This window comes from Podarcis melisellensis (genome assembly GCF_964234715.1).
Source record: "Podarcis melisellensis genome assembly, chromosome: 1".
Taxonomy (NCBI): Eukaryota; Metazoa; Chordata; class Lepidosauria; order Squamata; family Lacertidae; genus Podarcis; species Podarcis melisellensis.
Window position 1 is genome coordinate 130,860,897 of NC_138528.1, and position 13,720 is coordinate 130,874,616.

Below are 13,720 nucleotides of genomic sequence, written 5' to 3' on the forward strand. Positions count from 1 at the left end.
CTAATCAAGGGATGTAATAGTCCCACACTATTCTACCTTGGTCTGGCCACACCTGGAGTCCTGTGTCCAGTTCTGGGCGCCACAGTTTACAAAGGGTATTGACAACCTTGGAGGTGGGCAACCAAGATGATAAAGTGCCTGGAAACCATGTCTTATGAGGAATGGTTGAGAAATTTGGGTATGTTTAGCCTGGAAACTAGAAGACAGAGGAGATGTAATAGTCATCTTGAAATATCCAAAAGGCTGTCGCATGGACGATGGAGCAAGCTTGTTTTCTCCTGCACTGCAGGACAGTACACAAGCCAATGGATTCAAATTACAAGAAAGGAGATTCCAACTAAAACAATGGGAAGAACTTTTTGACAGAAATAACTGTTCAACAGTGGACAGTGGTGGACCATCATTCACTGGAGGTGTTTAAACAGAGGTTGGGTGACCATCTGTCCGAGATTCTTAACTGTGTTTCTTGCAGAGCACGGGATTGGACTAGATGACTCTTGGGTCCCTTTCAACTCTTAAGATTCTATGATTCTAAACCCCACTGCGATCAATGAGCCATTTCCATAAATTGGTATAGGGTTGCAGCCTTAGTGTATCAATAAGACATACATGGTCTAGGAGCTTTAACATAATTATTTCTTAGGGATTTTTGAAAAACAAGTGTAGCATTGTTAATTCCTGTAGTTTGATAGGATTTACTTCTGGGTTGCCGTGGAGCACAATTCGAATGAGCTCAACCCGAAGCACATTCAACTTGAGGTATGACTGTATAAGAGGAAAATGAAAATATCTAATTCTGTCATGTTTGATACTCGGAGCCAATACATTGTATTCTCTACACCTTGCCAAGGGTTTCCAACACAGGTTGCTATCTAAGAGTGCAATGGAATTCAAAATGACCAGACATGTGGTGAAGGTCATACACAGCTGTGTAGCTGAACTGCTATACGTGAAGCTGAAACTGAAATGAGGAAGGTGAGTTGGGGAACTACAGAAACAGAGCCATAAAGCAGAAGCAAACATTAAATGTCATGCATATAGCATCAACAGAACCACATGACAGGAAGTAAGTGCTGTCTGCATTTTGGCCACATATCTTGGATGCAACTGGCAAGATGTGGTTATTCATCAGAAAGAATCAGCTGAAGTTTTCATCTGGTGTTTAAGGAAGGAGGCATGGCATTTATGACCTACACACGAGGAAAGAGCCATATCACCACCTCCCATCCTTTTAATGGCTTGGATCCTAAAGGGTTCTTACTAATATTCCTGGGGCTTGCAGTGTTCATGTCATCTTGCCTTGCAGCCGTCTCTTTCTACTATGTTACAGCATTAAAGTCAGAACTAGCCATGCTGAGCAGCAAGCTGAACTGCAGGGTCCAGACAAGGACATCATTTCCACAGCACTTGAGGTCTTGGGAAAAGAGCAAAGAGACCAATTCCTTCATTCCCTACTTGAATGTATTAGAAGGTGCTTCTAGTCAGGTGAGCTGCAGGCCCATTTGGAAGGAAATGTGTACTTTTTTGTGTGTTCTGCAATTTCCATTCGCTTTGGGGAAGGACAGGAGTCACAGCCCTAATATTGACTTTCTGCATATGTTGTTGGCAGCAAATTTCTTCTGGACCACATCAAAGTAGCGAAGAGATAATGTGGAGTGGAGACAAACACAGGGGGAAAAGGTCTCCTCCGCGCGCAGGAGAAGCAGGTAAGTGAAAAGAGCTGAGTAAAGAAGACAGGTCCCCAGGGAGTAAATGGGCTAACAAATATGAAAGCCATGTAAGCCTTTTTGCTGGGATTGTGGCATGCAGCCAAAATTATGGTAATCAGGCATTTCTTTTGAAAATAGTACAGACGGAAGTACCTAGGTCTCAGAAAAAGCTATTTATGTGTGCTGCTACAGCAGCTAGGATTTTGTTAGCCCAGAAATGGCAGGTAAGTGATGTCCTAAATAAGGAGGATTGGCAATTAAAAATGGCAGAATATGCAGTTAGCAGGTCTAACAAATAAAGTAAGAGAACAAGAAGATCAAGTATATATATAAGAATGGAATTTTTTTGTGGAGTATCTGGAAAACAACAATAAACATGTGAAAACATTAGTAGGAGTAAGGTAAATTCAACAGTATAACACATAACAAAGGAATAATAAAGGATTAAGAGAATTAAATGAAAATACAAGAATAGGTGGGAGAATTGAAGGAACCAGGGAGGGGGAAGAAGGGAAGTTGTAAATTACTGGTTTATTTTAAAGAAAGATATGAATGGGGAAATGTTTATTTTAATATGAATATGGTTTTGGAAAAATGTAACACTCACACACACACACACACACACAGAATGCTTTTTTTCTGGGGGGATGCAGTGGTACGCATACCCCTAAACATTTTGTGTATCTTACGTTTGGCCTCATTGAGGGGCAGTATTTCAATATTAGTAGGAAAATGAGACTACCCCTAAATATTTTTTTAGGAAAAAAAGCAGTGTGTGTGTAAGAAATCTCAGACCTAGGGACTGAACGGCTCAATCCATTCCTTAGGACTCTCTCCAGGTCACAATCTCTGCTCTCCCAGCTCCCTGAGAGCTTTTGCTTAGCTGCAGTGTACCCTAGAATTGTGCTTGCTTGCTCCACAGCCTTCTACCTCTGGCGCTGCCCACTACTAGCATGTGGCCTCCAGTGCCGGAGGAAGGGGGCGGGGGCGGGCCACCCTGGGTGTCACCACTGAGGGGGATGACAAAATGTCAGGCGGCACTCACCGTGGGGCCTGCAACATGCCTGAGCCACGCGGCTCCCCAAACGGTCCACCCGCCCCCTCTCCCTCAGCTGTTGGGCGACTGGGTGGGAGGAGGCAGGCAGACTCCAGTCACAGGGCATGCGCGCCACCCCAGGCGCCCGATCAGCTTGCTCCGCTGGTGGTCTCCATAATGTTTCCCACTTAGGATGAAAAATGTTCCTCACACCTGGTCTGCTCTATTGTTTTTACTCATGGGGAACACTTCAACCCTGGTAGGTTCACTAGTGTGATTTTATCTATAGAAGGTGAACAAACTAACTATGCAGATTCATTGAAGCCACATTGCTAAAATTTGTAAACAGTAAGCGACCTTTTGCTGGTTTTCTCTCTTACAATATATTTGTATTCTTTTACTATTAGCCTTCAACACGATTTTGGTGGAAAGACACGATACACAATTAGCAGATAAATAAGTAATGGTTAATCTGTTAAAAAAAATAGAATACTGAATCTGTATAGATCAATATTTTCAGAAGCTGGTGGTATGTCACCATAAAAATCTGTACTATTCTGGAAAAGTAGATTCATTATGTTTTGTGTTGGATAAATCCCATTTTTGCTCAACGTAACACATCTACCATAGCTGCCTTTCACTTTCTATATCTGTTGTATTTAAAGGGGCAAATTTTGAAGCTCAGAGCTTTTGGTTTGGTATGGTCTTACTCAAACATTAATTCCTCAAATGGTAGTCAATAAAGTACTCATTTCAATGTTTGCTTTGCTTCATTCTGCTAACTGAATTAATTTTTGTTCAGAATTGCAAATACCTGAACTTAATGCCATTAAAATAAATCTGATGACAGAAAACCATTCTCCATTAACCTTTAATTTTTACAATGGTACCTCGGGTTAAGAACTTACCGTCTTTTTTGCTCTATAGGACTCACTTTTTCCCTCCTAAAAAGTAAGGGGAAATGTGTGTGCGTTTTATGGAGTGAATGCAGGCTGCGCAGCTATCCCAGAAGCCAGAACAGCAAGAGGGATTGCTGCTTTCACTGCACATCGATCCCTCTTGCTGTTCTGGCTTCTGAGATTCAGAATATTTTTTTTCTTGTTTTCCTCCTCCAAAAACTAGGTGCGTCTTGTGGCCTGGCGTGTCTTACAGAGCGAAAAATACGGTAATTCGTTCCAGAGGTCCATTCTTAACCTGAAACAGTTCTTAACCCGAGGTACACTTTAGCTAATGGGGACTCTGCTACCGCCGCACCACCGGCGCACAATTTCTGTTCTCATCCTGAGGTAAAGTTCTTAACCCGAGGTACTACTTCTGGGTTAGCGGAGTTTGTAACCTGAAGTGTTTGTAACCAGAGGTACCACTGTAATTTGTTTGAGCTCTGTACTACACTCAGCTACATGAGGGTAATCTTCCATTTTAGACTATTCATACAAACCATAGGCAGTTCTACAAAGGCATCCCAGAACAATTACAATATGAAATCTAAAAACAGACATAAAAAAACAAAATAAATAAAATTTCATTTTTGTTATTAACAAGTTATCAGAGTAACTTGTCTTTTACCACACTGAATAATTTGGTGTCATCTTGACCTCCTAAATTCACCCCTAAATTGAGTCCATTCATGAACAAGTTTCCTACTTCTTTTCCAGGCCCTTTTCACGTTCATGACTTGTTCTGTTTTGATTGTTGGCCTGTGGGCATGGACTGCCTTGTTTCTTTTTTTTATAATAATATTTATTAAAATTACAAAAAATTACAAACATAAGAAAAAAGTAATAAAACAAAAAATTACAAAAAAACTGAAAAATAAAAAAATTAAAAACAAATCAATTTTTCCATAGCTTATCTTTCATTTACTTGTTTCCTTGACCTCCTCACACCTCCCTTTTTTGTATTCTAGTTCAATTAGTTAATTCAGCAAATCCTTTCCATCTTTGTTTTTATCTTAATCATTTATCTTAATATGTTGTAACTTTGCATTCTCACCTGTTGACAACCCATTTTTACATACTCCTTTATAACATTACTGCTAAAACCACATAACTTTATTCCAGCATCCTTCTAACATTCCTTAATTTTGCATGGACTGCCTTGTTTCAATTGTGTGTATGTAGCCTGCTCTGGGATCCTTTTGGGCTGAAGAGTGGGGTACAAATAGCAAAAAAAAAATTAGAAAACACTACTTTACAAAATATAGCAAGAACTTAAGTTGGGTATGGGAAACTGGATCTGGCAATTTGGTAGGATCCTTATCCTCAGCCCTTTTGTGCCACGTTTTGACAGGTGGGTGAGGCCACTTGTCACATGCCGGTCACCTGGCATCACAATGACATGAAGCCTTGACATTCCATGGGCTGCAGCTCCCCCAACACTAGTTAGGAGGAGTAATTTGAGTTTGCAGGGGGCAGGGGGGACGGCAGGCAGCGGTGGAGCAAGCCAATCGGGCGCCTGGGGCTGCGTGCGTACCCTGCGCCCAGAGGCGGGGCCAGCTACCCACAAGGCGGGACCAGCTGGGGGCAGCGTGCTCCGCGGGGCCTCCGGAGTCTGCCTGCCTCTTCCCACTCAGCCGCCCTACCGCTGAGGGGGAGGTGGTGGCGGGCGGACCATTTGGGGCAGCGTGGAGCCTGTGGGCGCCCAAGCTACCACGTCACTCCCAGGAGAGACGCGTGGCTCAGACACGCTGCAGGCCCCACGGTGAGTGCTGCCCGGCATTTTGTCTCTTTGGTGACACCAGGGGTGGCCTGCCCCCACCGCACCCCTCTTCCTCTGCCCCTGATGACAGGAGAAACACACACACAGAGAACCTACCGTCAATATTGTTCTGCTTCTGCGGCCACTGCAGGGGAATTGTACTTTTGTCTCTCGGCTGCTGGGATGTATATTTTAGTTACTTCCTTGTGTTCCCCCTTCAGTTCTACAGTCATGTCTTCAGCTGATGGCCGACAGCAAGCGTGACATTCAGCAACATGGTAATGCAGCATTTTTTAAACCTCATTTTACTCTTGCCACAAATAAACGGGCAGCACCACCTATGATTCCATTTCACTTGCTACAGGGCAAGAAACATCAAATTGTGCTCAGCTTTTCATTTCCATTAGTAAGATCCCTTCACATTTCCAATGGGAATTTGTCAGCACAGCCTTATGCTGAAATGGTGACCCTGTCTTCAAATCCTGTGAGCTGCTGCTTCATTGGAGCACATGCTCAGGTGAGCACTGTATCTGAGTTCTGTTCCGTTGTTGCACTTGTGCTAGTGCAGGGGTTGCTACCCTGTGGGCTGCAGACAGCATCCCAAGAGGCCTGGCTTGGTTCCTTCTGTTCCCCACTGTGGTTTCAAAAGATTTGGCCCTTCCAAATATGTCAATTTCTTTTTCTAAAGATGTTAAATGCATGCCCTCTGTTGTGTTTCTGTGATGCCAAGAGGTGACCTTCCTCAAGACCCCTCAAATTGTTCTTTTTTCTTTTTCTTTTTGGAAAAAATGGCCACGTCCACTTAGATAGTTGACCCATGGGTCAGTCTGGCTGTCAGCCCGGAGAAAAGTTAGCCATACCAGCTCAAGTGGTGCATACTAGGGCAATCCACATTTTCTATTTTTGCTGCACTGCTGCAGTTGTGGGGACCCCCAACTTTCCAGAAATTTTTGAAAACATGAATAATCTGTGATGGGGAGAGGGTGCCTTATTCCTGGTGACCCAAGAGAAAAACAAGTACCGGTAGGTAGAAATAAGTTGTTACCACAGCTCTTTGAATCTCATCTTACAGGTAGAAACGACCAATTTCAAAAAATCCAACTGATTCTCTTCAAAAGTCAGCAACATGCCTTTGATACTAAAAGGAAACATAAACTGATTAGCTTATTCTTACATTATTATTTTTTTGTTTCTTTTAGATGGTTCAAGTATAGTTCCATGGCTTCTTAGCTTTAAAAGAGGAACTGCTCTTGAAGAGCAAGGAAATAAAATACTTGTCAGAGAAACTGGCTACTTCTTCATATATGGTCAGGTAAAGAATTCAGTAAGCTCCCGTAGTTTGTTCTGTTTTCTTAAAGTTTCATAGTGTAATCAATTTTGTCTGTCTTTATCCTTCAGGTTTTGTATACAGATGAAATGTTTGCAATGGGACATTGGATCCAGAGGAAAAAAGCGCATGTAGTTGGTGATGATCTCAGTTTGGTTACATTATTTCGTTGCATCCAAAACATGCCTCTCACTAATCCTAACAATTCTTGTTATACTGCTGGTAAATACGTTACCTGTCCTAAATACATTTTGTCAAGTCCCACAACCATGGAATGAGAAGGAGCTTAAAAATATATCTGACACAGTGTTTCTAAGTGGTGTGGGTGTGTACCACATATTTCTGCAACCACTCACTGAACTCATTAAGTTTCATACATAAATTCCTAAATTCCTTATCTTTACCTACTCTGTGGTGGTTGCCTGTGAACAGTATTCAAAGACAATAATAGATTCTCCTCAGTGGAGTTGTAGCTGTTATTTCAAGCTACTTTCAGCAGAATGTGCTCAGTAATTTTGAAGCCTGAGTGCAAATGCTTACCTGGGTGACAAATAAGTCTCTGTGTGGTGGAGGAACAATTCACATGACTTCCTGCCCTTGAAAAGTGTGTGTTGGAGAACTTGCATGATTAACTGTCTATAAGCAATGCTCACATCATGCTTAAGATCTGTTGTGGGTAGTTTAGGGCTTCCGTTTCCTGTTCCATGACCTGAAAGCTGTGGCCACCAACTTGGGCCTCAGTTCTAGAAGTCAATCTTTATTTTTTATATTTTATTACATTTATATATTGCACTTTCTCCAAGGATCTCTGGCAGTGTATATAATTGTCCACCCCTTTAGCCTCTCAAAAATCCTATGGAGTTAGGAAGAGAGTCACCCACCCAGACTGATACCATATGTGTCACACAGGTGTTGCTTCCCAACACTTGCTGGAGACCCACATAGTCTCTTTCCAAGTATTATGCTGTACTTGGGAAAATAAAATGTTTGATTTGTTGCATTATAAGTTTTATTTTACATCCTGGGACCTTATTATTAGCAACACAGCAATAACAACATTAAATCAAAGAGGTGTCTCTGGACTGACTGATAACAATCTGTACATGTTTATATGTTTACATTTCTGTAAGGATATTCAAACTCTCTTGGCAGGTATTGCAAAATTAGAAGAAGGGGATGAGCTTCAGCTCACCGTTCCACGGATAGGAGCCAAGATAGTCTTGAATGGAGATGCCACTTTTTTTGGTGCAGTCAGACTTCTGTGAAGCTCTTCATTGTGCATTGTACAAAGGCTTGGATCTGTTGCGTGTTTCATTTTTAGTTAGTTGGTTCATGGAGTACTGTTTTCTGTTTTAATGAAAACAGGAAGCTGATTGGATGTGGTACACCCACCTCATGTGGGTTACCAGAAATGAAACTTGTAAGAAGAATATAAATATAGCATTTGTTACATAAGAGCCTAAATAGAACAGTCTTGAATCAGACCAACAACTGATCTGTGTTTGATTAGTTTAGTGTTCTACTTCCTACAGTGGCCACCTGGAAATGCAATAGCCCTCTCTACTGTTTCTCTCCCCCAACAGCTAGTATAGCAGGACTTACAATTTTCAACATCAATTTTCTTTTGAGGAAGGAGGGGAGATGCATTACTATTCAGCAGAACGTGCCCTGTGGAATGACCACCCATTAAATGCCAAGGAAATAAACAACTATTTGACTTTTAGAAGACATCTGAAGGCAGCCATGTACAGTGGTACCTCGGGGTAAGAACTTAATTTGTTCCGGAGGTCCATTCTTAACCTGAAACTGTTCTTAACCTGAAGCACCACTTTAGCTAATGGGGCCTCCCACTGCTGCCGCGCCGCCACCGTGCGATTTCTGTTCTCATTCTGTTCTCATATATATAGAGAGAGAGAGGGAGAGGGAGAGAGAGAGAGGTTCCCAATTTTTTAAAAAGTCATTATTGTCCTTATCTTTGAGTTGCTCAGTTAACTTCGCCATTTCAGCGTATTCCATCAACTTTTCTTGCCAATGCCCTTTTTGTTGGTATTTTGTCGCTTTTCCATCTTTGAGGTAGTCTGGCCACTGTTGTCGCATACATAAAGAGATTCTTATCTTTTGGTAAATATTGCACTACAATACCTAATAAAAATGCTACTGAACTTTTACCAAAGGTTAACTTGAACATTTTTTTCATTTCATTATAAATCATATCCCAATAATTTATAATTATTTTACAATTCCACCACATATGAAAAAATGGCTGTCTTCCAGACTGAAATTTTTTCTATGAGGTAAGCTGCATTACTTGGATACAGGATTGGGTCAAATTAGAAAATACTGATTTATTAGATCTGGAAAGACATACCCACTTTTGGTTTGAGGCTCTTGAAAGGGAAACAGAAAAGAGGTAAGACAAAGTGGGTGTGTAAATATTCCTATTTCTAGGCCATCTTTCCTTTTTATACCTTTCAGAGTGGCTGACAAAATCATTTAAACAAGATCAAAATATTAATATTTATAAAGATAATTATGCAAAATGTTGGAATGATAAAAAGGAATCTAGAAATATGGGGAAGAATGAATCTCTCCTTATTCCTGGAGGATAACATAGTCCTGCCTTTTAAAAAAATCTAATGAATAAAATATTGGAAGAAGGTAAAATTCCAATGTCATGGCAAGAACAAATATTGTATTAATTCATAAGCAAGGAACACCTAGAGAGCCAGTAAGTAACTACAGACCCATCTCACTATTAAACAACAATTATAAATTATTTAGAATCATAGAGATGGAAGAGACCACAAGGGCCATCGAGTCCAACCCCCTGCCAAGCAGGAAACACCATCAGAGCACTCCTGACATATGGTTGTCAAGCCTCTGCTTAAAGACCTCCAAAGAAGGAGACTCCACCACACTCCTTGGCAGCAAATTCCACTGTCAAACAGCTCTTACTGTCAGGAAGTTCTTCCTAATGTTTAGGTGGAATCTTCTTTCTTGTAGTTTGGATCCATTGCTCCGTGTCCGCTTCTCCGGAGCCTCAGAAAACAACCTTTCTCCCTCCTCTATATGACATCCTTTTATATATTTGAACATGTCTATCATATTACCCCTTAACCTCCTCTTCTCCAGGCTAAATATGCCCAGCTCCCTTAGCCGTTCCTCATAAGGCATCGTTTCCAGGCCTTTGACCATTTTGGTTGCCCTCCTCTGGACACGTTCCAGTTTGTCAGTGTCCTTCTTGAACTGTGGTGCCCAGAACTGGACACAGTAGTCCAGGTGAGGTCTGACCAGAGCAGAATACAGTGGCACTATTACTTCCCTTGATCTAGATGCTATACTCCTATTGATGCAACCCAGAATTGCATTGGCTTTTTTAGCTGCCGCGTCACACTGTTGGCTCATGTCAAGTTTGTGGTCAACCAAGACTCCTAGATCCTTTCCACATGTACTGCTCTCAAGCCAGGTGTCACCCATCTTGTATTTGTGCCTCTCATTTTTTTTGCCCAAGTGCAATACTTTACATTTCTCCCTGTTAAAGTTCATCTTGTTTGTTTTGGCCCAGTTCTCTAATCTGTCTAGATTTGTGGGCATCCTGGCAAGCAGACTCAAATTAATAGTAAAAGATACTATGAATTATGATTGGGCTTTCTACCAAACAGACATATGAAAACAAACACTAGAGTGGTTATTGATTTAATTGAATATTTGGAATTAAGACCTAGCAAAAAAGTAGCATTTATGCTAATAGACGCCGAAAAAACCTTTGAACTTGGGCCTTTCTGCAAAAAACGATAGAACTATCAGCACTTGGAGAAAAATTCTGTAGAGGTGTCAAAGCAATATATTAAAAACAACAAGCCAGTTTAATAGTAAACAACACCAAGAGCAATATTATAAAAATTGAAGATTTAAAATTTCGAGAGTTTACCTTATTAATTGAATAATAAGTATTAGGTGTGGCGCAGCATTACATTAAAATTGACAAACTGACCAAAGAATTCAAGGCATTTGGCTAAGACTAAACAATAGTGTTCTGATTGATTATACATGCAAGGCCACCACCACCAGCAGCAGCTCACTGGAGATATACCAGCTTCCCAGGATGAACTTCCTGCTTCAAGCATGCTGCAACAGAGCTAGGTTAAGCTTCTACACATCAGAAGGTCCTTTTTTACAGTGGCACCCTTCTAGCCATTCCCAGGCGTCCCTCGCCCAATTTGGTTACTTATTAACAGCTGAGACAAGAAATGTGGAAGAGCCACCAGTTTTCCACCAAGGGTCCCACAACATTTAAATTTTTAAATATTAACTTGAACTCCTCTGCTGATGCAGAAGAAGCAGATGGTGTCACCAGCATCTCGGTGACAATCCTGCTGCTTGTTTTCAAGAGCCTTCTTCTCTTCAAGGATCTGTGCCAGCTGGGATTCTGATGAAACCAGAAAGGAAAAGCTTCAATACCAAAGGTTGGAAGACACACGATGTTCATAGTAAGGATAGGATACCTGTGTGCTTTGTGAGGATTGTGGCTGTTAATCTGTATATTACAGTGGTACCTCGGGTTACAGACGCTTCAGGTTACAGACTCGGCTAACCCAGAAATAGTGCTTCAGGTTAAGAACTTTGCTTCAAGATGAGAACAGAAATTGTGCTCCGGTGGCGCGGCAGCAGCAGGAGGCCCCATTAGCTAAAGCGGTGCCTCAGGTTAAGAACAGTTTCAGGTTAAGAACGGACCTCCAGAACTAATTAAGTACGTAACCCGAGGTACCACTGTACTGTGATGGTAATAACGTACTATAAGTACTAATTGCTGTGAAGGTTAAACATCAGCATTAAACAATGAAAGCATTTAAGTTCCTTAAGTCATTTCTATGAAATTAAGTCTGCAGGAAAGGGTTGCATACACACAACAACCGATTAATGCACATCCGAAAGACATGCGGTTGCATATGGCAACGAACCTGGAAGTGACCCAAAAACTTTGCTCAGCATGTCACGAAAAGGGCGTAACAGGGCTGGGGTACACTTATACATGCCCTTCCAATGTATGTGGGGCCGGGAATAAAACCTCTGCACAAAATGGTTGCCAACTTTATTCAGGGTCGCCATTAAAATTCAGCCAGACTCTTAAAATGGAGAGTGCGTCTAAACACAGATTATGGCCTCCTCACTTGGTATAGGCAGCTTACCGGTAAAAGAAAAAGTTTTATAATCCGAGTCACCAACTAAAAGAATGCTATGCTTTTAAGGTGTAATTGCCGGCAAAACAGAGCATGAACCCCATTTAAAAACAAAACAAAAAATATATATATAGATGCAATTTGACCTGTTCCAGCCTAGAACTCAGATTTCAAAGTAAACAACTTACTTCTTCTAGGCGTCATTTCAACGATCTCTCTTAAGATTTTCCATATTTTTTGCTGTACTCGCAAACTAGGAGAGATAGGCACATGCAGTCAGAACTGCTCTTTGAAGGAGAAGTCAGAAAAAAATACCTTTGTTAAAATCTCTTTTCGAAAATTACAGAAGTATGGAATCTTAAAAATCAACATTTGCTATTACAGTAAATGCAAAAGGGACCCATTAAACGAAATGTTGCAGCATACGTTCACCTCTCATAGAAGGGAGAAGCCTAGGTTAGCCAACCTAGTGCCCTCCAGATGTTGTTGAACTACAACTCCCATCATCTGACCATGTTGACCATGGCTGATGGGAGTTGGAGCCCTCCAACATCTGGAGGGCAACAAATAAACTATCAGGAGCTCAAGTAGGCCATTCCCCCCCACCTTTCCTTTTCCGCCTGATATTCAAGACTCCATGACTACCATAAAAGCTTAGTCTTCATAGACTTTTTTTAAGAGTTGGAGGGGTTGGGTTGCTACTGCAAATGTCAATATCCACCCCAGCTATTAGAGGAAGTGCTACATTACTTCCCTTTGAAGAGGAAGTCTGATTTCTCACAGTTCTTTAACTGCAGATACATACACTAGAACAAAGCATGCCAGTTTAAAGAGAGGGAAATAACTTCTTGCCTACTTGCTACTTTGGGCAACTTTGCCCACAAAACTTTTTGGGGAAGAAAATGGAACTCTTTACTTTTACCTGGAAAGTGCTAAGAGTTTCTTCCAAGGATGTCTGAGGGACTGTGCAGATAATCACAGTCTTAGTATTTCCATTTAGTGAATTCTGGAGAATCCGTGTCAGCTTGCTACCCCTGTAGTCTCTGGTGAAGGAGGATGACCAAAAAAAGAACAAGGAAGTTTTTACTTATCAAGTAAAGGCAAAACTGGCCAAGAGCCGATCTTTTACATCTAGGACAGAGACAGCAGATGTGGTGGCTTCCAAAAGTTGTCGGATGACAACTCCCATCAGGCCCAGACAGATGACCAATGGCCTGCGGTAGTGGGAATTGTAGTCAAACAACCTAGGGATGGCACTACGTTGGCTACCTGGTCTAGAATCAAGTGAGAACACTTTTCAATACAGCACAAACTAAAGAACCTTTTCTTAACTGTATTGTCCTTACCCAGCCTGATCGGCACAAAGCTTCTTGATAACTTGGCCCGAGATGGAGAGGCTTTAGTTGACACTGCAGCCTTCTTTGAAGAAGAAGAGTTTGGATTTGATATCCCGCTTTATCACTACCCGAAGGAGTCTCAAAGCGGCTAACATTCTCCTTTCCCTTCCTCCCCCCCCCAACAAACACTCTGTGAGGCGAGTGGGGCTGAGAGACTTCAGAGCAGTCCCAAGCAGCTGCATGTGGAGGAGCGGAGAAGCGAACCCAGTTCACCAGATTACAAGACTACTGCTCTTAACCACTACACCACACTGGCTCTCTTCGAGACGAATCCCTAGGCATTAAACATCAAACAGCATTTTATTTTCAGACAGCTCCTGCCACAATAGTTCTTTTGCTACCATATTGGGAGAAAATATGTTCAAATGAAGAAC

General features: G+C 41.6%; 1 protein-coding gene and 1 long non-coding RNA gene across 2 annotated transcripts; one reads left to right on the forward strand and one right to left on the reverse strand.

Annotated features, from left to right (window-relative positions):
* Positions 1–719: 719 nt before the first annotated feature.
* TNFSF13B (TNF superfamily member 13b) lies at positions 720–8,623 on the forward strand. The gene is made up of 6 exons (XM_081883695.1): positions 720–1,485; positions 1,610–1,706; positions 5,664–5,720; positions 6,642–6,754; positions 6,841–6,991; positions 7,922–8,623. Exons 1-6 carry the CDS (start codon positions 1,177–1,179, stop codon positions 8,032–8,034), a joined length of 840 nt encoding a protein of 279 aa, XP_081739821.1. The 5' UTR covers positions 720–1,176; the 3' UTR covers positions 8,035–8,623.
* A 1,753-nt stretch (positions 8,624–10,376) lies between these two features.
* Positions 10,377–13,460, reverse strand: LOC309363793. The gene is made up of 3 exons (XR_014165591.1): positions 12,872–13,460; positions 12,138–12,202; positions 10,377–11,198 (listed from the first exon to the last, which is right to left on the reverse strand). It is a non-coding gene; the product is annotated as an uncharacterized lncRNA (long non-coding RNA).
* Between the last annotated feature and the right edge of the window lie 260 nt (positions 13,461–13,720).

What these genes read in the sequence shown, in the direction of transcription:
- TNFSF13B (XM_081883695.1), top strand. Translation starts at nt 1,177, where the DNA reads ATGGCATTTATGACCTACACACGAGGAAAGAGCCATATCACCACCTCC. An exon ending in ACTTCTTCATATATGGTCAG is followed by an intron (nt 6,755 to 6,840) that starts GTAAAGAATTCA and finishes TTTATCCTTCAG; the next exon opens with GTTTTGTATACAGATGAAAT. An exon ending in CAATTCTTGTTATACTGCTG is followed by an intron (nt 6,992 to 7,921) that starts GTAAATACGTTA and finishes CTCTCTTGGCAG; the next exon opens with GTATTGCAAAATTAGAAGAA.